The following is a 24,273-nucleotide window of genomic DNA, read 5'->3' on the forward strand; positions in this document are numbered from 1 at the left end:
AAATAGATGAAAATTTATTTTACAATTAATTGATTTTTGATGATTAATAAATATTATTATAAAATTTAAATTTTATGAATAAATTAATATTCAAAATAGAGAGGATTAAAAATATTACAATTATCATATATGCCATAAAGGTTTATTTATTAAGGTATTAATATATTAAAACCCTTATTTAAAATGTTAGAAAATTTTTTAATTAAGGCAATAATACTTAATTTTAAAAGTGTCTAAAATAGAGTAGAGCATATATCTAAATCGAATTTAGATTTTAAAATATCAACTTAGATAAAAAATATGAAATTTTCAAATATTGAGCCTTATTTTATTTTTAAAATATTGGTATTGATCTATTTAAAAATATTAAAATATCGAGCAGCTTTAGCCTTAATATATGATCCTTAATAAAATAATTCAATAAATATTTTTATTTTAAAAAAGAGCTATGATTTGGCTTTAATTAGCTTCATATTTATCAAAAAAAAATTTACATTTTTATAAAATTTGATAAGTGAACACAAAAAAAGATAAATAGATAAATAAATAATTAATTATTTTTTTATTAGTGGAAATTTAGTATGTATATATTTTAGAATAAAATCGCAAAATTTTAATCAGAATAATAGTAAAATACATACAATTAATTATCAATATAAATTTATAAATTAGCTCAATATAAATAACTTTTGCAAGTTTTTAAAATAATAATGTAAATTTAAGCTATAAATCAAAAAGAAAGTAATGGAAGAGATCTGCAATTTGGGCAAGTTTCTTTTGTATTAAACCATTGTAAACAACACTCTTTATGAAAAATTTTTTTACAACATTTCATTTCTCTTCCTATTTCACCATCTTGCAACTCCACTAAACAAATTTAACAAGTTTCATACTCAATACTTTCTTCTAAGGTTTGATTTGATGATTATACTACTACCTCTTTCTCTTAGGGTATAGAGGACTTTTTTTCTTCATTTTGTAAAATAATAATATGAGACTCTACATGAATGTTAGAATTCAAACACCCTACATCGTTCTATGAAAGAGGTTTTAAATTTAACTATTAATTTTCATTATTTACAATATTAACCTATAACCTATCGGTATTTTATAATAATTTTTTGGTTTATATACTCGTTATTTCTAAATTTTCTAGTTTATTATCATTTTAGAAATGTTATTACTTTTGGTCTAACTACTAAGCTGACCAAGCCTAATTGTTTTGTTATTAGTTTTATTTATTTTAGTAAATAGATTAACTCTTCTTTTTGTTAAATACTACTTTTTCAGTAGTAGATCTTAATTTCCATTACTCCTCAAGTTGCTCTACACTTAAGGCTTAACTCTGCTAATTTACTAAGCTATTCGTGTTAAAATTATTTTCAAGCTTGTTTTTTTGGTTATTTTAACAGCATAGATATATTATCTAAAACTTCGTTAAAACTATTATCACTAGATAGAGTATCCAAAAGGTAATATTCATAACAATAGGCTCAAAGGAGAAATAACATTAAAATTCCAAATAATTAGTAGCAAAATAAAACTAAGTAAAAAATACAAGGGCAAATGCTCCAACAACCATTTTTTTATGGTGAATGACAGTTAAGGGGAGAATATCAGTTGTTTAGTTTTTATTTACTAGCTTGTAGATAACTTATCTCACCTTGAAATTTTTTAGTTAATCATACTTTTCTTCATTACTTTTCGAGCTCTCCCAATTAAATATTATTATGTATTGGTTAATAACTTTGATGCATAATATGTCTATGTAAAATTCAATCAAAAGCAAACATACTAACACAATTTAATAATAAGAATAAACTTCGATGTAGCAACTTTTAGCAATATACATTACTTGATAAAAAAAAATTAAGATGATTAAAAAAAAAATTAATCCACATCTTATTTACTATTTATGTTTTTTTTATAATAAAATCGCTCTAATTTAGCTTGATATGCTTAAAAGGTCTGTAAAGATAGGGTTACTGGAGTTGAGTTCTGAGGTTTTCATATTAGCAAATTAGCTCTTAAATATTTTATTAAAAATTTTACTTTTATTCTTTTAGCAAGTTGCTATTAGCTTTTTTACAAATGTTAAAATATTGTATTCTTGAATATGAAATAATGCAAATTAATTGATTATAAATTAAGTATCTATTTATTGGTAAAAATTTGATGATAAATTAATTAATCGTATTTTAAAAGTTAAATAAGTTAATTTAACTTTCAAGATATAAATTAACTTCTTCAATTAAAAACTACAAATCTGAACTTTTAAGTATTTAGATTTTTATCAAAAGCAAACAAACAAATATATGAATGTAAGCAAGCAGCAATTGTAATTAAATTTTTAATGATTTGCCTAAAAATATTGAATATTTTATTATTTTTTTTGTATTTCTAATAAAAAGCAATCAATCAATATTTTAATTAGAATTAACATTTCTATCTTGCAAAATTATTAGAATTTATTTAGAAATATTTATTAAATCAAATTATTAATTCCTCTAAAATATTTAATAAACTAAGCATTCTCACTGGTTTTTAAAGAAAATATTCTACTTTCAAGAAATATCAATTACTAAAAATAATTTTAAAAATATTATGATAATATTTAAATTTTATTTATTATCGTTTAAATAAATAAGCAATTTTAATAAAATTTTTAGAAATAGTCAGTTATTTTAATTAAAAGTTTTAATTCTGCAAATATTTATTTAAAATATTACACATTTATGTTAATTTATTAATATTTTTAAAAATAATTTTTGCTATTTAAAAAAAATGTCAATAACCAAAATTAATTACAACTAATTCTTCATTCTTTCATATATTATTTAAATCTAATATAATCTACAAATAAATAATAAGTTAATTAAATAATTTTTATTATTAGGTTGTTTCTAAATAAATCACTCCCTTCTTAAAATTGATTTAAAACAATTTGTTAAGCACTATCTGCCATAAGGAATGTAGCTGGCAGTATACCAAATATAGGCACATATTTCTACTACAATACAAATAAAAACTAAAAGGGCAGAGTGAGTTAAAAAGGCTATTAATAGCGTAGCAGCCATAGCAGAAATATATACTATAGAGGTAACTCTTCTATCTAGTTCCATCATTTTTTTAAACTAATTAGTGAAACCTATTAAAAAGCAAGTTCTATTTATTGATTTATTTTTTAAAAATGTTAGCTAATTAGAATGTTTATTTAAGCATTTAATATTAATAAATAAATCGCTACTTCAAAACTTGTTTTTAAAATATTTTATTTATTTTTTCTTAAATTTTGCTAATAGCTTTTAATTTATTGTATATCAAACAACATTTCAAAAAAATATAATAATGTTACGCTAAAATAGTTATTAAATTTCCAATAGTGAAAGCAATTGCAAATTTATATGGATTTCCTGTTACTACACCTAAAATAGAAGCAAAACTCATAGCCTAAATCCACCAACCTAATATTTAATTTATAAAACTATTTTGTACTTGGATTTACATTTTTGATTTCTAAATATTTAACAGAATTTATTAATACCTAAAGCAGTACAACATCCAAATCCTATTAATCTTTATGTAAATGTTAAATTAGGGCACCAACTATTATCATCATCATCACTAGAGCCTCCAGCAGCAGAGGAAATTAATGGTAGAAAATTCATAAAAATATTATAATCTAAATTCTTTGCTTGTTTTTATTATCTTTTGTAAAATTAATAATTAACAAAATATTATCTATTGATTTTCAAAAATAAATAGTGGTATAATAGCAATTTTATATAAATAATTATTAGAAAAATAATACCAGGTTTACTTACTGTATTGATTAATTTTATGAATACTTAAACACAAATCAAAATCTAAAGTTAACCAAACACAAATAAGCAAAAATTAACTTACAAAAATAATGTATCTTGTATCTAAATAATAAGAAATAAATTGCATATTTTAATTAACATTTTTATAAAATAGGTATTCAAACTCATATGATTAACTTCAAATTGTAGCAATACTGAATTGATATACAATAAACTTGAAAATTTATTTTAATTTAGAAAATAAAAAAAGGTATTTATCTAAATTTTTATACCCAATTAAAAATTTTTTATTTTATGAATTTTTATATTTTCTCAATTAGAAATTATTTTAGAAAAAAAATATTAATTAGATTTTATACTTTTTCAGTATTTTTTCTTCTGATTACATTTTTAAATCTTAAAATAACCACATAAAAATATTAATTTCTTTATTTATCTAGCTTTGTAAACTAATAAGAAGAAAATCTTGCTATATCAATAAATGAGTTATTACTTTTTCATTTATAAATTTAATTTAAAATATTTTTTCTAAAAATCAATTTTACATAAGTTGAATAAAATTATTAAAATATATTTTTATCATAAATTTGAAAGACCATTAAAATTATTTATTCAGTCATCTTTATCAATTAAAGATATATTTTAGCTTAATTTAGTATTTGATGCATACTTTTATTTATATAATTCAAACTTTGTCTTTGTCTCATCTAAATGGCTCCTTGTTTAAGAGAGTGTTGCATAGAGAGCTGGATTATTTGCATACTTAGATTTATATGAAGGAACTGCCTTATCTTGGTTTAATTTTTAAGAGTTTGATATATAACTTTTTAATTCACTTTCTTAGCTATCTTTTTTATTACCGTTTACAAGAACTGATTAAGTTAATTGTGTAGCTTCGTTTTAAGAATTTCCTGATACACTAGTGACTTTTATTTTTGAATTTTATTCTAAAGGAGATTTGTAATTAGTTGGGGGAAGCCCTTTCTATGTACTAGAAGATTTTTTAATACCTCTTACTTCTTTCTTTTTTACTATATCACCATCTTTAAAATTAATTTATTACTGTTCTTCTTATTGTAAAACTTCGTATTCATCTTCCACTAAATAATCAGATAAATTTTTATTTTATTTTTCTTTAAGATCTTAAGTAGCATAAACTTTTTCGTTTGAACTAGTATCCTCTTATTTACTAGAGCTATCGTTAAAATCTATTTTATTTAGGATATCATCTTCATCTACCTAATCCTCTAATTATTCTTCTTTTTACTATTTATTCTTGATTAAAGTATTTAAGTTAGTTTTTTCATCTTATTAACTTAAATTTTTATTCGAATCTTGCTAAATAGGTTTTTTAATTTATGTAATTTTGCTATCAACAATTTTGAGAGGAGATTTTTACTTTTCCTTAGATTATTCTCTTGAATTAGCAGATTTGATTTTATCTTTCTAAAAATTTTTTTTATCTTCTATTAATTATTCATTATCACTTTAATCGCTGTTATCAAATTAATTTTTTATCTCTTAAAGCTTTTACTATTTTATCTTGAGCAATTCCTCTTATTACTTTTGTATTTCTTCTTCAATCATTTTTTCTCTTTTTTATTTTTCAAGCATTCTTTGTCTTTTTTCTTCTTCTTTTTCTTAAAAACATAAAAATTTTTACTAAAATATTTTAGCATTCTTAAGGTTTAATTAAAAGTAAAGATTAAATTCAGCATCAATTCTAAAATATACTTTTTTATCTCAATTAAGATAATTAAGAATTTTTTTTAAGAAATAAAAACTAAAGCAAAGGTGAAATGCTATGATATAAGTAAGTAAAATCACTTAAAAATATAAAATTTAAATTTATATTTACTTTTTTGCTACTCTCTTTCAGCATCTGTTTAACTTTCAATCATAGACTAATCTAAAAAGCTAGTATTATTCAAATTTGTCTATGTTCTCACAATTCTAGGATGATATTCTTCTAAAAACTCCATAATTTCTTAGGATAAATTAAAGTCTTGCTAAGAAACAGGTAGGTTAAGTCTTTTCAAAATCATACAAGACTATAATTTTGTTTTTTAAAAAGAAAACTCATTTAAGAGAAATAGCTTATTTGAAATAAATATACTTTGTGCATAATTCTGATCATAAATCTAGCTAGCATTGTCAAAAAAAACTCTCCTAAAACATCAGGATCAGCTTTAACTATGAATTTTTGCATCATTGATACATGAAACTTTATTAAATAACAAATAATGCTTCACGATAAGTAATTTAAATGTATTATTTACTTCGCTTTTACTAATGAATATCATTAACTTGTAATAATTGTAGACATAAGTGCCAAATGGGAGAATCTCAAAAACTCCAAGACAAACATTATCAAGTAATATAATTATTATCAGTAAAATCCTAATTGATAAATTTTCATTGAGAAAAAATTTAAGATATCATTTATTTATCAAATTTATATACCATCTAACTAAGAGTGCTTCTAATAGATTTCCTTTTGCATTCGATTTATGAAGGGTGTAAAATGTCTGTGTTAATATCTGTAAAAAACCAATTGAGCTGTAGGTATTTTAAAATCGATATTTATTTAATATAGAGTGTTTTTTTAATTATAAAATGAATTAACGATCTTACTTAACTATTAAAGCAAGCAGCATTTACCTTTTTAAAAACCAATCTTTTCACCTATTTTAATTGTAAATTTTTCTTTTTTCCTACTTTGATTTTATCTGATTTTTCTAAAAATTATGGTTTAATTTGATCAAAAAATTTAATATAATTAATTACTTTGTTTTCTGTTATAATCGATTAAGATAGCAGCAAGATCTAATCTTTTATCAGCAAATTTATTCATGAATTTATTTATCATATACATTTAATTCTATATAGACATCAATCAATATTCGGCGAATTATTGATGGATCAATTATATTTATAATAAATATATCTGTATTCTACTTTTCTACTTATTAAAATTAGTTAAACATTATTTATTTTTAAATATATTATCAGAAAATACAAAAAGAATCTCAGAGATAAAATAAATGTTTTTATTTTTTAAATCAAGTAAACTGCTAAGAAAAAATTTAATTAAAATATTTAAAAAAATGATCTTATACCATGATTTAATCAATACATAAACGTACAAATAAATTATTAAAATTATGTTTCATTTACTTATATTAATTAAGACTAATATAAATTGTTCGTTTATACAATATGAATCACAATTCTAAAATTTAGAAATTAAATAGTTTTTATCACTCAACAATAATTTCCCAAATTCTTTCAGCTTTATTAAGCCAAATTTTGCCTTAGGATATCAACTTTTCATAAGGTTTTTTAAGAGTAGTATCTTCACCACTTCCATAAGCAGGTCTGTTCAGTATTAAAGCTTTGAATTCTTCAGCTTCAATCCTATTATTATCTATTTATTTTATTAATTAAGGTTTATTGAATGAATAAATAAATAATTTACTATTTGCATCTAGAACTTTTATTAAAATATCAACTTATTAAATATTGATAGCAACATTTTAGCTTTTTTGATATTCTTGCATGAGCTTTTTAAACTATTTTCTATTTGTATATCCTTTCTCTTCGATTGTCTATTCAATTCTTTCTTTGTTATCTGTCAAAAATTTTGAAAATGTATAAAACTCATCAAAAGTGAACCATCCTTTAAACTCAATATTATTTAAACGCTTCAAGTACTATTTACATCTTTGATGCTCCATGAAGGAGATTAAGCTCTTAGCAAAATCTTCTCCACTAATTTTTCCCTCTTCATTAGCTTCGAATTAGTCAAACTTTTTATTAAATAATTTATTTAATGAGTTAAATTTATAATAACAAACATTTTTTACTAAGTATTTGTAAACATCCTTGGTAATATCTTCTTTAATTTTTAAAATTCTGGTAGCTGGTATAGAAGTTGAATCTCCTAATAAATTTTTAATACATAAATCTACATGCTTCTTGAAAGTGTCTTTATTAACATTAAACTTTCTTGGGTCAAGTAAGTTAGCCATAGTTAATTTGACTTTAGCTTTTTGTTTAATGAAGCTAAATACTTTTTTATTTAAAAAATGGTTTTAATGCCATTATATCATTTTGAAATCAAACATTACATTCTTGCATGTCTTATGCATTTAAATCAGTTTTTTGTTTTTATTTAAAATAGTCCAAATACTCATTCTTATCAACTTCAAAAAATAAATCAATAAACTCAGATTAGTTTCAAATTTAATTTACTTTATAAAAATGCTGTGACCATATAGTATTCATATATACTGATTTTTCCATCTTTATCAATATCTGCAAATTACGCTAAGGCTTCACTATGGACTTTGCTTTATTATTTTTTAGAATCATCATCATCACTTCCTTTTTTGTTTCCCTTAGATTTCGGAATTGTAAAGTAATACATAAATAAAAATTTTGAATAATATAAAAAAAATGAATTACTTTTTTATCATCTTCTTCTTTTTCATCCTAATCTTCCTTTGTTGAGTATTAAAAAGGGCAAATCGATTTGAAAAAATCTTCATGAGACATCTACATGTTTCCATCTTCATCTTTTTCTGTTGCGAATACTTCAAAGATTTTTTCTGGAGGGCTATCTGATCTAATCTGTAAAGTAAATATAAATAACCTTTTCATATGAAAATGCAGATCTTACTTTGTTTTCATATTCCCCTCTTATCAAATCAGGAGTGCTTGGAAACTAAACATTTCATTATTAAATAAATATTAAATTCATTATTTTTTAACAGCAAACTTAATTTTAATTTTTAAATTGTTTACAGTAAAAGCATAAATAGTTCTTCTCTTTTAATTGATAGCAGCAGTTCCTGCTAGCAAGATAGGGAATGCTAATTTAGATATCCTAGTTAGTTTGAACATGATTTATTTGAATTGTAAAGTAGATAATTAGATTTTTGTTTGTTTAGTGATATTAATTATTTGAAAATAAGCAAATCTAAATATATTAAATTTATTTATTGCAAACATATATAATTTAAATTAATTTCATATAAAAACGGTATAGAAGCTTTTAGTAGTTTGATTATTAAAAATCTTATTTTTATTTAGATAATAGAAGGTAGGTAGATCAATCATTCAATTTTTTATCTGTTTTGAAATTATTTTTAAATTTTATTAAAATAGTTTCTTTAATTATTACTAAAAATAAGCTGAAAAAATAAATTTTAATTAATTTTTTTTCTTAAAAATAATATTTTTTTTCATAAACGTAAAACACATAACCCAAAATCACATGTGAAAGCAACAATATTTTCTTTTGATTTAATATAGTAAGGATAACCCATGTCAAAAATATATTTATGTTATTTAAGCTAATCGGGAACATTCTGTTATCTATAATTAATTATTTAATAAAATTATATAATAATTTTAATGTTTAAATTAATTATTTATTTATTTATTTTACTTTAAGACTTGAATTTTATGAGTGAGCTTTTGGTTTGAATATTAGAAATAGTTGCAATTGAAATCAACAGAGTGAATTACTATTTAATTTAGAGAAATTTCTGAAAATTTAAACTTTATATTTTCTTCATCTTAGTGTTTTGTAGCAGCATTACCATTAAAGGTGCAATAAATTGTTTATACAGTTGAATTATGTGAATACAAATCAGTAGTTTTATTTGTCTTTAAGTCAAATACCTAATAATTATTAAAAAAAGTCTTATTGTTTCATATATTAAAAGAATTTTGAAGTATTAATTGTTAAACTATATTTATACTTTAACATGCATGTGATTCTCTACATAGATAACAAAGTTTTAAAGTAACTTAACATGGCTTATAAACTCTATTTTTTTGGTAAATGATGTAACTAAGCTTGTCTTTTGTGTTGATAAGTCATAAATTTAAATTTCTTTCACACCTTAATCCTTATATTCAAGCCATACCATTTTGTCACTATCAAAATCAAAAGGAACACACACTTATGGGAGATTAAACTAAGAATAATGTTTCCATTATTGCTTATCTATTTAAAACACTTATAAAATTCCTTTTAACTGCTAGTCATTAGAGTCATAAACTTTAACATTTTATTATAAAAAAACTTAATTTAAAACTCTAAACAATAAATAAATTCATGTTTTCAAACTCAATTATTTTTATGAGGAACTAATTTCATTATCATATCAAAGAAATTAAATAAATAGTTTTACTAGCGTCTTTATTTTATGTAGGATTAGCTTAGGTCATAGCTACAAAATTACCACTTAAAAAAGTAATAGTTGAAGCACAAATTTCTGGCTTTTTTGGAGTATGATTATTAAAAGCTACTTTAATTAATCTTTCTTTTTATTTCATTTCATCTAAATAAAATTAAATCAAAGAATGATCTCCAACCAAAACATTAAAAGACCCATTTTCTTTTTGTTGAATCTATTTTATTTATAAAGTAAATAAGATCATATGAATAATCCATCAAGTATAATTTTTATTTTTACTCCTCTAATAATCTCTTCAAATACTTCTTAAATATAAATTAACTCCTTTGTATCTAAGCCATAAGCTCCAACATATCCTGATATTGAGCCAAAAATTGCATGTTCTTTTAGTTGTAAATTATATTAAATGTATATGTAGTAATTATTAAAATAAATGTTTTTCTAAATTTATCATGTTTACATTAGGATATTTCAACAGCTGTTAGAGGTTCTCCAATTCTAATTTTTACAAGCTTTTCGAAATTTGCTGTTTCCTTTACTGTACTATTCATTAAATAAATCTAAAAGTAATTTGAGAAATATTCCTATTGATTTTACCAATTAAAAAAATTTATCAATTTATAAAAACAAAAAAAATAAAGTTAATCAATGAAAAGTTAAATTCTTTAATTTAAAAGTAAGAATTTATATAATATATGATACTAATTATTACATAAATAGAAGTATTTGTTTTTTTACAAGCTTTCCAACTCAATTATTTATTGCTAAAATCGATCATATGTATTATTTTAAGCAAAATATTTTACTTACATCATCAATTAATTAGTTATTTTATTTATTAATTTATGAGAATTTAATAAGTAAGAAATATTTGCAAACAAATATGTACATCAATAGATATAGTGTAATTTTTTTTATATATTGATTGCAATATTTATATTTAACAAGGTCTTATATGATATAATAGATATTTATTTTATATTATAAAAATGATGAGATAAAAGATATTAAAATTAGAAATTATAAAAATTTTTAAGAAACTTGGATATATCTATCAATTGATTGATCAATCAATCAATATTTTACTATTTTTCTTTGATTATTCAATCAAAAGAAATTCTACTTTTACATCTTCAAGGTGCTTTATAAAAATCTTATATACTTTTGAATATCGATTATGTATATTTTCAATATCTATGAGGAAGAGTTGTTGTTTTTGCCAGTCTTTTAGTTATCTTTGAATTTTGAGAAATATTTGTATTAGAAGTTTCCCCTAACCCAAGTTGCTTTAATTTTTATATTAATTTAAGTTTCCATGGTTTTGTCATTCCATTTTGAGAAGTTGGGCAAATGTCTACTTTAGGATTTTTAAAGTCATTCTGATTAATAGTTTTATATTGAGTTTTCCAAGGAGGCACAGATTAAAATTTCTAATTATTCAATAAATTTTATTTTGAATTTTGTTATAAAAAGATTATCTTTAATAGAAGTAATACCTCTGTTTCACTGATGTATTTAAAAGGTAACTTAGTATTTGGAACTTCTTTTGGATTGAAATTTTAAAATGATTTATTGTATTCAGTTGGCTTATCATCTTAATAGGAGTTAGGAAGAGTTTAACTAATGATAATTAAATAATTTTTTATTAAAATTATGTTAAAAATATTAATTATATTTTACTTTTTTTGCAATCTCTTTACATCATCAGCTGTAGCATTTTAAATTTTGTCTTTATTCAAAAAATTATCGTTGTATGTTGTTTTTGTTCTCATTGGACAGTCAGTTGCTACACTATTATGAACAGGTCTTTTGAATACATAAGATGGGTCGTAATCTTTCCAATCTAAGAAGTTAGTCTTCATTTTATAACAAAATTAAATAAATTAATTTTTTAATGCTGCATACTTTATAATGACTGCTGGCCATAAAAGGAGTTTTTGTGTAATTAAAATCTGATTTTTTTTCTCTAGGTTAGGGTTCATGACCTATATAATCTCTCTTTTTTAAATAGAAATAATTTTTAAAAATTTTCAAATTTAACTTTTTAAAAGATTTTATTCATTTACCTTATGTGTAGTCAAATGAGATGGATCAATATTTATTTAAGTCCTTTACAAACTGGAAAGAGATTCATAAAATGTTTAGTTAAGAGGAGGTGTTACTCCAATCTTTTTCTTTTCAGGGAAATGTTAAGCATAGCTTGTAGTGAATCCATTTCTATAAATAACTTTCATTCTACCATGTTAGCATCTACATCTACCACAGGTACATTTAATACAAGCACAATTTCCTAAATTTAATGAAATATAATAGGATAAATAAGAATATTATTTATTATTATTTTATATACCAAAAAGATGATGAAAGTAATCAGCGTTTTCATCAATAATTGATTCTAAATCAAATTATTTTGAATTTAAGGCATCATCATTTAGGATTTTTTATAGTCTAGGATCATCTAATGAAATGTTGTCTAAAAAAGAATAGTCAATTTTAAAGCAAGGATTTCCATTATCATCAATATCAGTTTACTATGATGAATAGAATCCTTTCAGAGTATCGTTAGCATTTTAAGGGTTATAGTAATCCTTTAAAAAAAGTAAAATATAATTTAGGTTAAATTAATATTATCTTAGTGTTTAAAATATTTTATCTATATTATTACTTATTAAGTATTATCGTTAGGTCTTTGATTCTAATATGAAGTCGTGGATCTTTTTCTCTTTTAGCCTTCACCAGCAGTTTAACTTCTCTCAAACTATTATTTTTGAATTGATATGAATATAATTAGTTACATTTAAATTCTTATAAAGAAATATAAATATTTTTTGCTTCTCTTATATTTTAATTATAAATAATAATTGTATGAGAAATACGCTAATGGCTTTTTTAAGTCCTTCATTCTTTTGTCTCTATTTGTATTAAATATGAAATATTATTATTAATAGAAAAAAATAAAATGTATATTCATTCATTCACTCATCTATTTGTATGTGTTTTTGTTTGGATTTTAGCAATAAAAATGAAATTAATAATTTATCTTGGTTTAAACATGGAAATTTTTTAGTTTGATTCACATAAAAATAAAATTAGTGAGGAATGGATGGGAATAATTGATCAAATTAACTAATAATTTTATTTTTGATGGGTAATATAAACTTATAAATTTAATAAATTAGTGTCAAATATCAATACTGGTTATTGGCTATCTTATCTATGATTTATTTCTTGAGTTTTGTTGGAGCTGTTACCGACTCTTTCTTTAATGATTAAAACAAAAAAATATTTCACACTTTACTGATAGTTTTTGATATTCAATCTTACATTAATTGAGTGGTAAAGCTGCATGATCTTTGTGAGGATAAAACCCGCTGTAAGTCATATTATAATTGACTTGGCTGTTAGCCCTACGTTGTCTAATTCTTTCCTATGATGTACCTCCAAAGTGCTTCAAAACAAGTCTTTTATTGACTTTTTCTGGAGTTTTGTAATCATCTGCAGCTGATAAGTCCATTTTATCTTTTATAAAATAATTTTATTTTAGCGCTCATTTAAATTATTGGGATTTGCAAACAATTTTTTCTTCAAATAAATTTTAATGAATGTGGATAAATTGTGTTTTGTCTTAGAATCTGCATATACTGAAGAATGTATTTTTAAATGAATTATTAGCAGTACTTATCTTTGTTAATGTATTATTTCTTGGGCCATTTTAATAAGATGATCTAGGTCTGTATACAGTCTTCTTTGCTGCTATTACAGAATATTCTGAAGGCTATAACAATTGCTATACGTCTACACTTTGCATTTAAGTATTTATTGCTATCTAACTTTTTGTTTAATTATTTTAATATATATAAATATAATTATTAATTTTTTTTGTTCTAAAATCAATCAATCAATGTTATTAATCTTAATTATTTACTAAGTAAGTATCAAGAGACTAATAAATTATTATAACCTACATTGAGTTCAATAGAGGTAATTATTTGGTTGATTTTCTCAAAATATCATTTTGCTATCTACGAGTTTTTAGGTTTGTTGGTTGGCTAGCAGAGCATCTATTTTTCACACTAAATATTTTTGCTTTATTTAATATGAAATAAATATTAAATACTACAGAATATTTGATTTTATATTTTTGTTAATTAAATAAATATATATATTACTAATAAGATTAATCTTTTAATAAATAGATTTATCATATATTGAGCTATATATTTATCTCTAAGACTTATTAATTAAATTTTTAGTTTAATATTTATTATTTCTTTTTTTTAAATGATTTATTATTTGTTAAAATCAATCAAAAGCAAGTAATTGAATTTAAATAAAATTAATATTGTAAAAATTTAGAATGAAATTCATTAAAATTTTAATTAACAAATTGTTTACAAAAATTCCATTTTTATAAAGATATAAAAAATTATTTATTCCTTTTGTTGTAATTTACATTTCAAAATCTTAAAAAAGAACGTTAAAATTTGTTTAATTTTGCAATTTTATAAGAAGTTGAGTTCGCAAGATATAAATAAGGAAGGTGTGTTTATTTACACAGCAATAAATTTGTTAATATCATATAAATTGTCAGCATTCAATAAATTTATTATTATAAATTAATAAAATATAGAAAAGACCTTTTAATTCAAAGAATTAATTAACAAATATAAAGAGAAAAGAAATATTGATTAATTAATAAATTAATTGTTAAATATAGTAATATAAAAGGAAAATGAATTTAACTGAAAAAAGTAATAAAAATTATAAAAGATATAAAATGATTTAGATACTTAATGCGATGATGTACTACTATTTCAACTTAATCTAACCACCCTAAATAGATTATAAATTTTTAAAATGAATTTAGTACATTTAGTTTAAAACCCCGTTTTAGTGAACAAGTTAAGCTATCAGTATTTCTAAAAAATGTAATTATCCAAACAACAAACATTTAGAAGGATAGTTTTAACAAAAAAATCATCTTAATCAGCATATTAAATCTTTTATAAATTATTATGTTAATATTTAGATCATTTTTCCTTGAAGCACTAAGTGTGCAAAAGTTCTTTTTTTTAATGGGAAGAAAATTAACTCTTCAAATTAATCATTTATTTCTCTTCACTCTATCTATCAAAATAACAAATTATTGATATGCTCTATTCTTTGGAAATGACTACTAGCGAGACAAAATAAAAATGTTTTGTTTAAAAATATTAGAAAAACTCTTCTTCAGTACAAATTTAATTCTACTCTTATCTTTAAAATATGTCTTTTTTCCTCTTTAACCTACAACTATATCAAAATAACAAATAAGTTAACACACATATTCCCTTATAAAAACTAAACAATAAAAATTCTTTATCTATATCAATAAAAATAAAATAATTTATAAAAAATAATTACAATTTAAATTAGAAAAATACTATTTAAAAATATAATAAACAAATAGAAATAATAAAGAATAATTAAATAAAAAAATAAAAATTTCTTAAAATAAGAAACTAATCAAATATCTTCTTAAGATAATAGACTCCCTTTAAGAAAAATAATTAACTTCAATTTATATTTATTTACAGCACGAAAAATTTCTTAGTAGAAATTACATAATAGATGAAAAAATAAATTATTATTAACAATAATTAATTAATTTAAGGAATAAATATTCATTTAAGAAAGAATATTTGTAGATGATATCAATCACTCTTTTTTTAATTTGAAGAAGCATTTTGTTATTTTTAGAATTTTAAAACAGCAGTTAAAATAGATTTGATTTCAGTAAATTAAACAGAAATTAGAATATGAATAAAATTTATTTAAATTATATACATTTTCTTTCTACTTTAGATATGATTAATATATTTGAGATAAATACGTAATTAGATTTTCTTTCTTTATAATAGTAAACTGAATTAGTAAATAGTAATTTATTTAGATTTAAAAATATATATTGGCGGTATTTGGTAAAATTTAAGTTTATTTATTTATGGATTTATTTTTCATTTTTTTTGTTAAGTTGCTTGGGTATTAATTGATTTTATATAAGTTTGTATTGATTCTACTATATTTTGCATTTATTCGTTATTAAGTGAATTCTAGATTAGTTAAACAAAAGAATCTTCGCCAATCTTTTCGATTAGGCTAATACACAATTTTACAGAAGGACTTTAAAGCTTTTTATTTGTAGTCATTTTTATGTTTTCAGATAGGAACCTAATCAGAGCTATGAAAGTTGTTCCTTATAAAGTATTGATTGAATTTTTCTTTTGTTCAAGAAGGAACTCTAGGATATCATGTATTTAAATTTTACTTTATTATTATGCTGGGATTTATATTAAAGTTAAATATGCAGAATCATAATCGAAGACATTTTGCGCAAAGCATTATATTACATATTTTATCCATTCATCTAAAGGCTTAAGACAATTATTTTACAATTTCTAAAAAAGTAATTTTATAAAAACTTGAATAATTTCATCTTTTAATTGATATGTTCTTGCTAAATTAAACGTTTCTGATAACAAAGCAAGACAGCTTTTAATCATAAGAGTTCTATTTGATTAAAAAATGGATACAATTATATCGCCGTAAAACTCATAAATATTGTTGACTTCTTCAGGATGATATTTTAAAATACTCCTAATTATCTGCAAAGCTTCAAATTATCTATTCCAGTTTTACTTATTTGAAAGCTCTTATTTTATTACAACTAAATCATTAAAGTTGCTTAGTTAAATTCTTTCTAACTACTCAAAAGATTTAACTTCAGCTTATTTAGGCTAAGAAGAAGTTTGAAATGATGTTTCAGTTTATTAGCTTGAACAAGAATTAGAGTATTATATTTATGAGTTATTTAAATTTTACTAATTTATCTAGCTGTTTTATTATGTATTCAAAGCTTATGAAGGTTAAAAAGAACCTCGGACAGCATTCAGTCTACAGTTTGTTACTTAGAAACCATTTTGTACTCTATGCAATTATTAACTATCTTAGACCTGCATTGTTTGTTTATTGATATTTTTTATCAAATATTATTAACAAAGTCTTATAGAATGACTATATTTTGTATAATATATAGATTATTAGATAAATACACTATAGTAGTATAAATGAGTGTTTTTATTGTTGTTATTATTATTTTCTTTTTTATCTTTTAAATTATTATTTTTTTGTTTATTGCATAAGTAATAAATCCCGCTAAATCTTAAAAGCAAAATAATTATTTTTCTATTAAAATCTGGTATGATATCTGGTTATGCAAAATTTTATTCATTTGGAGGGAATCAAAGTACGAATTCTCGAAATAGGTCAACCAATAAAGGTAAGTAAAAAGGTGGTTTGATAATTAATAATTATTACATAACCCAAATTGGATATTTAAGTAATGAAAAAATTTAATTAAATAATTGATTAAATGATCTATTAAATCATTGATTTTTAATAACATTAAATTGAAGATATATGTTTATATACACATATATAGATAAATACATACATTGATATTACATTTAGGAAATAAACAAAAATTATAAAGCAAATAAATTAATTTATTTTTTAATTTTAATAATAGATATAAAATAATTAGCTAAATATTTTAATTAAAATTATTCATTATTCCATTATTCTTTTTCTTGCCCAAGAAGAGAGTAAATCATAGTCTACATTTTCTTCTCTATTTGACTGCTATGAAGGTATCAGCGATCTTTAATAACTAGATCTTTGGTTTGCCTCTGTCATACATTTATTATTATTATTTGCTTAGGTGTTCATATTAGTCTAATTGTGACTACTATTTCTTGTCAAAACTCTGCTGTTTTTATCAACGCTAGAATTTATATTTTAAGGACTTTATAAATTGTTATTTTAACTTTTCCCATCATGTAAAGTATTTCTTTTTGAATATTCATTTTGCATTTTTGTGTTATTTGGGCTTTGAACCATATCTTTGTTAGCGTTTTAGTAGCTCATTGCAGAAAGTCTTGAGGGTGGTTATTACATTTACTACTAATTTAATTAGAATTCTTGTACCCTTTGATCATTAGAAGAAGGAATATTCGATATTGGAGAGTTATTGTAATACTTAAATGCAGCTGGGTTTTAAATACCTAACAAAAGTCTTTCATTTTAGATTTTTATTTCGCAAGCCATTTTCTAAAGAGTACGAACACTGTGCATTAGTTCAGTATTATCATTTTTGAGAATTTTGTAATCGTGCAAAATTTAGTTATTTTCTTTGCGCAATCTATCTAATTCCATTTCATAATCAGTATGTTCATGAGTGTCAATTTTTTTGTTAACTTCTTATATCAATTACTTTAACTGTATAAGCTCTCTTTTAATAAATTCTTTATTATTTTCATCAACCGTTTCCCTCTTAGCAATATTTTTAATTAAATCCTAAGCTGCATTTTTGTTTTAAGGGTTGAGTGATTAAATTATGCTTGAATTATTTGAAATTAAGCTATTTGAAGAAAGAGGAGGTTTTGGAAGGATTCGAGATAAAACATTTGAATTTTTAGGAACAGTTTCTTCATTATTAGCCTTTATCATTTAGCTTTATGCATTTCCTATCAATATTTAACTTTCAATTTTTAGCTTTCCTCTAGGGAACTTGTTTGTAATGGATTCTAACTCGGAGTTAGACGAATATATTTTCTCAATTTACAATACAAGTTTATTATATTTAAGCTTTATAATGTTATATTCCTCAACATCTAGAGGTGTTATTCCTGATTTTCTTCTCTATAACTAAGAGTTAAAATCCTTATATGATTCTATTTCTTCATTAATCTGTAATTTCAATACCTAAATATCATTTTCAATATTTAGCAGAGTGTTTTAACTGCATAGTTTTAAACAAGCACTTAAAATTTCAAATTCATTTTTCAAATTAAATTCGAAGTTTAATAGATTTTCTTATATTTCTCTAACACTTGGAGTTATTTCAAAACCACTTATTGTTCTTTGAGACATTCTTACTATTATAATTAATTTAACTGTTACTTTAAAAAACTAAATATAAGCCAAAGATTTTGTTTACAGCCAACTTCAAAACGCTATTTTTCTTTTATTATAATTATCTGTCAATCTAGATTAAGTTAAAAAATGAGCTATTGATATACAATTCTTAAAAAATGGATTTATCTTCTTACTTGAATACAATAACAAATTTATTAAAAAATTAATCTTATTCAGTGAATCAATCAATTAGATTTTATTTTTTAAATATATCTATAAATTTTGATTTTAAATTAATTGATTAGTTTGATTTTCATAAAAAAAATCAGTTTAAAGAATAAAGCAATAATTTTCTAAATAAACAAGCAATGATTGTTTTGAAGTATTTTGTAATTATAAACATTTTCAATTTTATCAAATTATTATTCTAATTTATAAAATTTTTATTAAATAATCTAAAAAATTTTCTTTTAAAATATTTATTGAAATATCTCTCTTCCATAAGATTGCTTATAATTCAGGTTTTTTAAAGATAAAAATTTTTTCCCTAAATAAACAATTTTTTTAAGTAGGTTAGAGTTTCTTTATAAATTGAAAGTAAATAAAAAATAGATTTTCTAGCATTATTTAAAGAAAAATTATTAACCAAATAAAAATTACCTTAAAAAATAATATTTTTAATGTAGCTCACAATTTTATAAAAAAATAAGTAATTACTATTTTGACTGCGCAATAAGCTCAATCTATAAGCTTAATCCTTTAAATAATATAAATTAAAAATTATAATTTGTTTAAAAGTTTTGAAAGTATTTATTCTATTTAATTATTATATTTTTTATTTCAAATATTTAGAATCATAATTATGAATTGTATCAATGAAATTAAAATATTTAAAATAATAGATAAAAATTTTGTTTTATAAATTAAGTTAAAATCCATAATAATTTAAATCATTTAAAATTATTTTAAAATTTTTAATTAATTGTCAAATATGTTACTTACTGAAAGATAAGTTACGAAAATAAGAAAGAAAAAAAAGCTTTAAGATATATTGATATTAGCAATTTTGAATATAAAGATTATAACTATTTCATGAGATAATCTTGATATCTATTAATAATTGTATATATTTTACTGTATATTAATCCGACTTTCTTTAGTAATTATTATTTATCATTAAATAGATTTAAAATTTGATTAATAATTAAATTCCGTTTCACCTCATAGCTATATAGATAGAAGAAGAAATATTGAGTGAGCTGGACTTAAATAGATAGAATAAATTATAGCAAAGACAATAAACAAGAAATAGAATATATATCATTCTTAATATTATTAACATAACATATTGAAAACTATTAGTTACTATACATAAAAATTTGCATTTAAAGAATTAAGAAATGGATGATAATTTCGATATTACGAATCCTGGTATTGAGCAAAATAAGTCAGGATAAATATTTAAGAAAATCATTATGCCAAGCAGCAACACCCAATAAAATTTGTTAAGCAGCACACTACGTCCTAAATCTGAACGCAAAAAATTAAATTAAAGTGATGATGAAGCAGACAAACTTGTATAAGAGAGAAAAGAAAGATATTGGGAGTAAACAATGGCAAAAATAGCATTTACTCCACCAGATGAAAATTACTATAAAGAAAAAAAATATGTTGTTAAGCCAGGTTTTGGTTTATTTAAGGCATTTGCTTCAGCCAGGGTAGGCTTTAATAATTTACATATAAATATACCAGAAACTTTGATGGTATAGGAGTCTAATACATTTCTTCTTTATACTGATGAATATGGAAGGGTAAGGAGAAAAGCAGATTCTTCATGGATTGAATTTGAAGCCAAGTAAATAAATGTGTTAATTTAAAACTAAAATTTTAGCAGGAATAATTGTATTAAATAAATTAATAGATATTTTAAATAAATTAGTTAGCTGCTTTGCTTTAAAAAATACAATAAATATGTCCTCAATCAAGTTTTGTTTTTTCATTATCATACAATACAACTTTGAATAATATTTTTTTAGTATATTATTTAATTAATATTTTTTTATAAAATATTTGTAAAGGTGTAGAAGAGAACATGAATACTTTTGTCTCAGATTTAAACAATCTATAGAAGGTTAATCTAAGAATCGTAAGTTTAATGAAAGAATGAGCATCTTTGAATTATACGAAAAACTAGATATTAAATAAAATCCTGAGTGTCCTGTAATGATACTTCGTGGTCAAGCTTAGAATGATTGGAAATTATCTTAAAACGTTTATTAAGCTAAAACCCTTAATGAAAAAAGATAAACAGATGCAAGCAATAGCAGCGTTGAATAAAGATTCATTTTTTCAAGGCCAATGAAAGTAATTTTAACATCAAATATTTAATAAATCCTTAAATAAATTTTATAAATTTAAGGCAACTCTCATTAGATTAGTCTATAACACAAGAAATTCGAAAGATACTGTTGCAAATTATGCATTCAGAATATAAAGCTATAATGAAATTTTTGATCCAGATCTAAAGAAGAATATTAATTTAAAAGCTTGCATAAACTAAGAGAAGAAAAATAGTTTTGATGTTTAAAATGTAAAAGGAAATGGATTAAAAGAGTAAATAAATAAATAAAAATTTATCGATATACTTTTATTGATTATTTATAATTTTAACAAAGATTTGAAAGATAGGCAGAGAGTTTAGTCAGATTTTTAGAAAAAAATAACTAAATTAGAATAAGATAAGTTGTTCTTGACTTTATATAAGATTTAGAAGGAAAAATATGGTTAATTAGTATGAAGAGTATAAGAGCAGAAAACACAATTTCAATGGAAGAAATTATGGCAAAAAAAGCAAGTAAGCTTATCTTTTATGTGAAAAGCAAATTAAGAAATAATTATCAATTTTCAACATAGATACTGATGAAGAGGATTCAAAAAAGACATTGGACCAATTAACATGCTCTGTTTATTGCAAACTGTGCGGAATCTTATTTAAAAAAGATGACGCGAGTAAAGTTTTAACATACAAAGTAATAATTATTTTAAATAAATTTAAATCATTCAATTTATAAATTGTAATTAAAAGCTACTTTGGGAATTAGTTTAACATTTAAAGAAGAGAAATATTCCTTTAAATAATATCAAAGTTTCTCATAGTTCAACTAGACCTTGTCGTGTTTGCAATTTGTGTTATATGCTTGTAGTAGGAGAGCATGAATTAATTGAAATTGAATAAAAATTCGCAGAGGCTTAAAACATTCCAATCTACGATGCAGTTATTAGAGTTCCTATAGATACCAAACCTAAGCATCGTCCAGCACTTCTAAGCGAAACATTAAATTAATGGCGTTTATTGTTCTACATATGTGATATTAGCAATATTGGCATTGATTAAAATATAGATTTTTAAAACCTGTATTTCTAGTATAAGCTGCATAATTATAAAACAAGCTTCAAAATAAGTGTCAAAGATTCTGATACTGACAGAAGAAACCTTACATCTGATTAGAATTCTTAGAATAGAAATAGCTTTAAAAGTATAAGAAGTGACCAAGTAAAGAGTCCAACAAATTAACAATAGCAGCAAACTCAAAGTTCAAGACACTATTCCCATCTTAGTATGAATCATATTCGTGTGCACTATTTCTTTAGCGAGGATTTAAACATAGAAAAATTCCTTAAAGATACCCAAATTAAAGTAAGATTGACATAAGGACCAGATTGGAATGCTTTTCTTGCTGAAGGTTCATCTAAAACAATCTCACATTTCAAAAACAAAGAATAAGGTGGTTAGCGCCATTCCTCTCAAATTCTTCTTTTCTTTGAGAATGCCAAATATTGCGTACTTAAAATAAATGCTGGTCTAGTGTGTGATGGAGAATATAATACTGGAAAATTAAATCTCCATAAGCACAACGATATTTATTTCCCTGATGAAAGTTTCTATAACTCGAATCCATTCCCAGATGAATGGATGGAAATGTTTGATCCCCAATACGTGGTAATTGCTTATATATTTTTAATTCAAAATACTATAAATTTGCAATTTTTGTTTAATTTAATTGTTTTAAATAATTTTTTAAAATTTAAGTCTCGTAAAGAAGATATGAAAGAATAAGAAGGAACTGAAAAATACTCTCCAAAGTGTACTCCAGCTGAATTAAATAAAATGATTGATTTTAATTCGCACAAAAGTAAATTGAATGCATAAAGCATAGTTTCTTAAATGATAAGAGCTAAATCTGCAGTAACAATAAAACAATAAACTGCAACACCACAGTAAAACTAAACACCTGCATAGTTTTCAGCTAAAAATTAACTTTTTGGTGCTTATGGATTCGAACCTAATGAGCACCAGCAAAACTACACATAAAATACCTAAAAAAATATGCATTAGTAAGATTAGGATTAAATTTAATCTCTTAAAGATAAAAGAGCTGCCACTGCTAAAGATACTCTAAGAAAAAATTAATCAGAATAAAAAATTAAGAGGCCTGTAACAGGTATTTAAGCATACAACTCCTAAGGTGATCCTAATTTAAAATCCTAACCAGGATAAGATTAGAGACCTCAGCCTAAAGGATCTTATGGGTTCTTATTAGGAAGTGACGATAAAAAGAGTAGAGCTGAAATGCTTGCTTCTATAAAGAAATATGGTTAGCACTCTAATGATGAAGATGACGATGAATTTGATGATATGCCTGATGAAACCGAAGAAATAATTACTGAAAAATTAAAAGAACACTTCAAGTTAATAAACAAAATGAATGAAAATTAATATGAATAATAGCAGTAGTAGTGAACTTTCCATTTTTGATATGAAATTTTATTTACTCTGGTTGAGTTTTTGTTTGTATATAATTAGGTATTTCATTTTCGATATTTTTAAAGCTAGTTTTTAAGTTAGAACTAAAATAAATTGGTAAATAATAAATTAAATTAATATGTAAAGAGTTAAATTATTTTTTTTTACTCTAAAATCAATTTTTTAGTTTGTTTCTTTTTAATAAGAAAAAAAGTAATTCAATATTTTTAAAGAAAAAGATAATTAAAAATAAAGAAATTTATTTAAATTTCATTTTTGATGTTCTGAATAAACCTAATTCAATAATGAAAAAAATTTAAGTGCATTTTTAATATATAAGTAATAAATAGTAGTTTATTATCAGAAAGTAAAAATTTTATTGTTTTAGTCAAATTTTACAAGATAATTATTACCTATGAATAGTAAAAATTAAAAATTTAGTTTAATCGACACAATAAAACTTTATGTATTTAAAGAGCTT

The 24,273-nt window shown here is 22.2% G+C and overlaps 9 protein-coding genes across 9 annotated transcripts; 2 read left to right on the forward strand and 7 right to left on the reverse strand. All coding sequences in view use genetic code 6, as the record gives it.

Moving 5' to 3' along the window:
• Window positions 1-730: 730 nt before the first annotated feature.
• On the reverse strand, window positions 731-2,119 carry TTHERM_00145760 (zinc finger, C3HC4 type (RING finger) protein; the record flags this gene model as incomplete). The annotated part of the gene is made up of 2 exons (XM_001011216.2): window positions 2,053-2,119; window positions 731-1,998 (listed from the first exon to the last, which is right to left on the reverse strand). Exon 2 carries the CDS (start codon window positions 1,850-1,852, stop codon window positions 731-733), a length of 1,122 nt encoding a protein of 373 aa, XP_001011216.2. The 5' UTR covers window positions 1,853-1,998; window positions 2,053-2,119.
• A 1,071-nt stretch (window positions 2,120-3,190) lies between these two features.
• TTHERM_000145769 (transmembrane protein, putative) lies at window positions 3,191-4,022 on the forward strand (the record flags this gene model as incomplete). Its single annotated transcript, XM_012796363.1, has 3 exons — window positions 3,191-3,491; window positions 3,551-3,655; window positions 3,979-4,022. The coding sequence occupies 3 exons, from the start codon at window positions 3,191-3,193 to the stop codon at window positions 4,020-4,022; spliced, it is 450 nt and encodes a 149-aa protein (XP_012651817.1).
• Window positions 4,023-4,436: 414 nt separating this feature from the next.
• On the reverse strand, window positions 4,437-6,699 carry TTHERM_00145770 (transmembrane protein, putative; the record flags this gene model as incomplete). Its single annotated transcript, XM_001011217.2, has 6 exons — window positions 4,437-5,458; window positions 5,683-5,875; window positions 5,941-6,048; window positions 6,104-6,224; window positions 6,451-6,553; window positions 6,612-6,699. 6 exons carry the CDS (start codon window positions 6,697-6,699, stop codon window positions 4,437-4,439), a joined length of 1,635 nt encoding a protein of 544 aa, XP_001011217.2.
• A 230-nt stretch (window positions 6,700-6,929) lies between these two features.
• On the reverse strand, window positions 6,930-8,850 carry TTHERM_00145779 (EF-hand pair protein). The gene is made up of 8 exons (XM_001470701.2): window positions 8,631-8,850; window positions 8,506-8,550; window positions 8,292-8,456; window positions 8,079-8,223; window positions 7,955-8,029; window positions 7,691-7,896; window positions 7,303-7,633; window positions 6,930-7,251 (listed from the first exon to the last, which is right to left on the reverse strand). Exons 1-8 carry the CDS (start codon window positions 8,835-8,837, stop codon window positions 7,085-7,087), a joined length of 1,341 nt encoding a protein of 446 aa, XP_001470751.1. The 5' UTR covers window positions 8,838-8,850; the 3' UTR covers window positions 6,930-7,084.
• A 220-nt stretch (window positions 8,851-9,070) lies between these two features.
• Window positions 9,071-10,584, reverse strand: TTHERM_00145780 (hypothetical protein; the record flags this gene model as incomplete). Its single annotated transcript, XM_001011218.3, has 6 exons — window positions 9,071-9,203; window positions 9,277-9,512; window positions 9,593-9,894; window positions 10,028-10,247; window positions 10,313-10,416; window positions 10,494-10,584. The coding sequence occupies 6 exons, from the start codon at window positions 10,582-10,584 to the stop codon at window positions 9,071-9,073; spliced, it is 1,086 nt and encodes a 361-aa protein (XP_001011218.3).
• A 636-nt stretch (window positions 10,585-11,220) lies between these two features.
• On the reverse strand, window positions 11,221-13,841 carry TTHERM_00145790 (STOP protein; the record flags this gene model as incomplete). Its single annotated transcript, XM_001011219.2, has 11 exons — window positions 11,221-11,463; window positions 11,530-11,653; window positions 11,714-11,889; window positions 11,939-12,031; window positions 12,100-12,323; window positions 12,384-12,621; window positions 12,699-12,791; window positions 12,910-12,945; window positions 13,229-13,293; window positions 13,358-13,552; window positions 13,712-13,841. 11 exons carry the CDS (start codon window positions 13,839-13,841, stop codon window positions 11,221-11,223), a joined length of 1,617 nt encoding a protein of 538 aa, XP_001011219.2.
• Window positions 13,842-16,029: 2,188 nt separating this feature from the next.
• Window positions 16,030-17,031, reverse strand: TTHERM_00145810 (hypothetical protein; the record flags this gene model as incomplete). Its single annotated transcript, XM_001011221.3, has 1 exon — window positions 16,030-17,031. The coding sequence occupies one exon, from the start codon at window positions 17,029-17,031 to the stop codon at window positions 16,030-16,032; it is 1,002 nt and encodes a 333-aa protein (XP_001011221.1).
• A 607-nt stretch (window positions 17,032-17,638) lies between these two features.
• Window positions 17,639-19,003, reverse strand: TTHERM_00145820 (hypothetical protein; the record flags this gene model as incomplete). Its single annotated transcript, XM_001011222.1, has 1 exon — window positions 17,639-19,003. One exon carries the CDS (start codon window positions 19,001-19,003, stop codon window positions 17,639-17,641), a length of 1,365 nt encoding a protein of 454 aa, XP_001011222.1.
• A 1,385-nt stretch (window positions 19,004-20,388) lies between these two features.
• Window positions 20,389-23,789, forward strand: TTHERM_00145830 (hypothetical protein; the record flags this gene model as incomplete). Its single annotated transcript, XM_001011223.3, has 7 exons — window positions 20,389-20,843; window positions 21,067-21,352; window positions 21,408-21,601; window positions 21,664-21,842; window positions 21,902-22,017; window positions 22,074-22,988; window positions 23,079-23,789. The coding sequence occupies 7 exons, from the start codon at window positions 20,389-20,391 to the stop codon at window positions 23,787-23,789; spliced, it is 2,856 nt and encodes a 951-aa protein (XP_001011223.2).
• Between the last annotated feature and the right edge of the window lie 484 nt (window positions 23,790-24,273).

The sequence above is a fragment of the Tetrahymena thermophila genome (assembly GCF_000189635.1).
Source record: "Tetrahymena thermophila SB210 genomic scaffold scf_8254747, whole genome shotgun sequence".
In the NCBI taxonomy this organism is placed as follows: Eukaryota; Ciliophora; class Oligohymenophorea; order Hymenostomatida; family Tetrahymenidae; genus Tetrahymena; species Tetrahymena thermophila.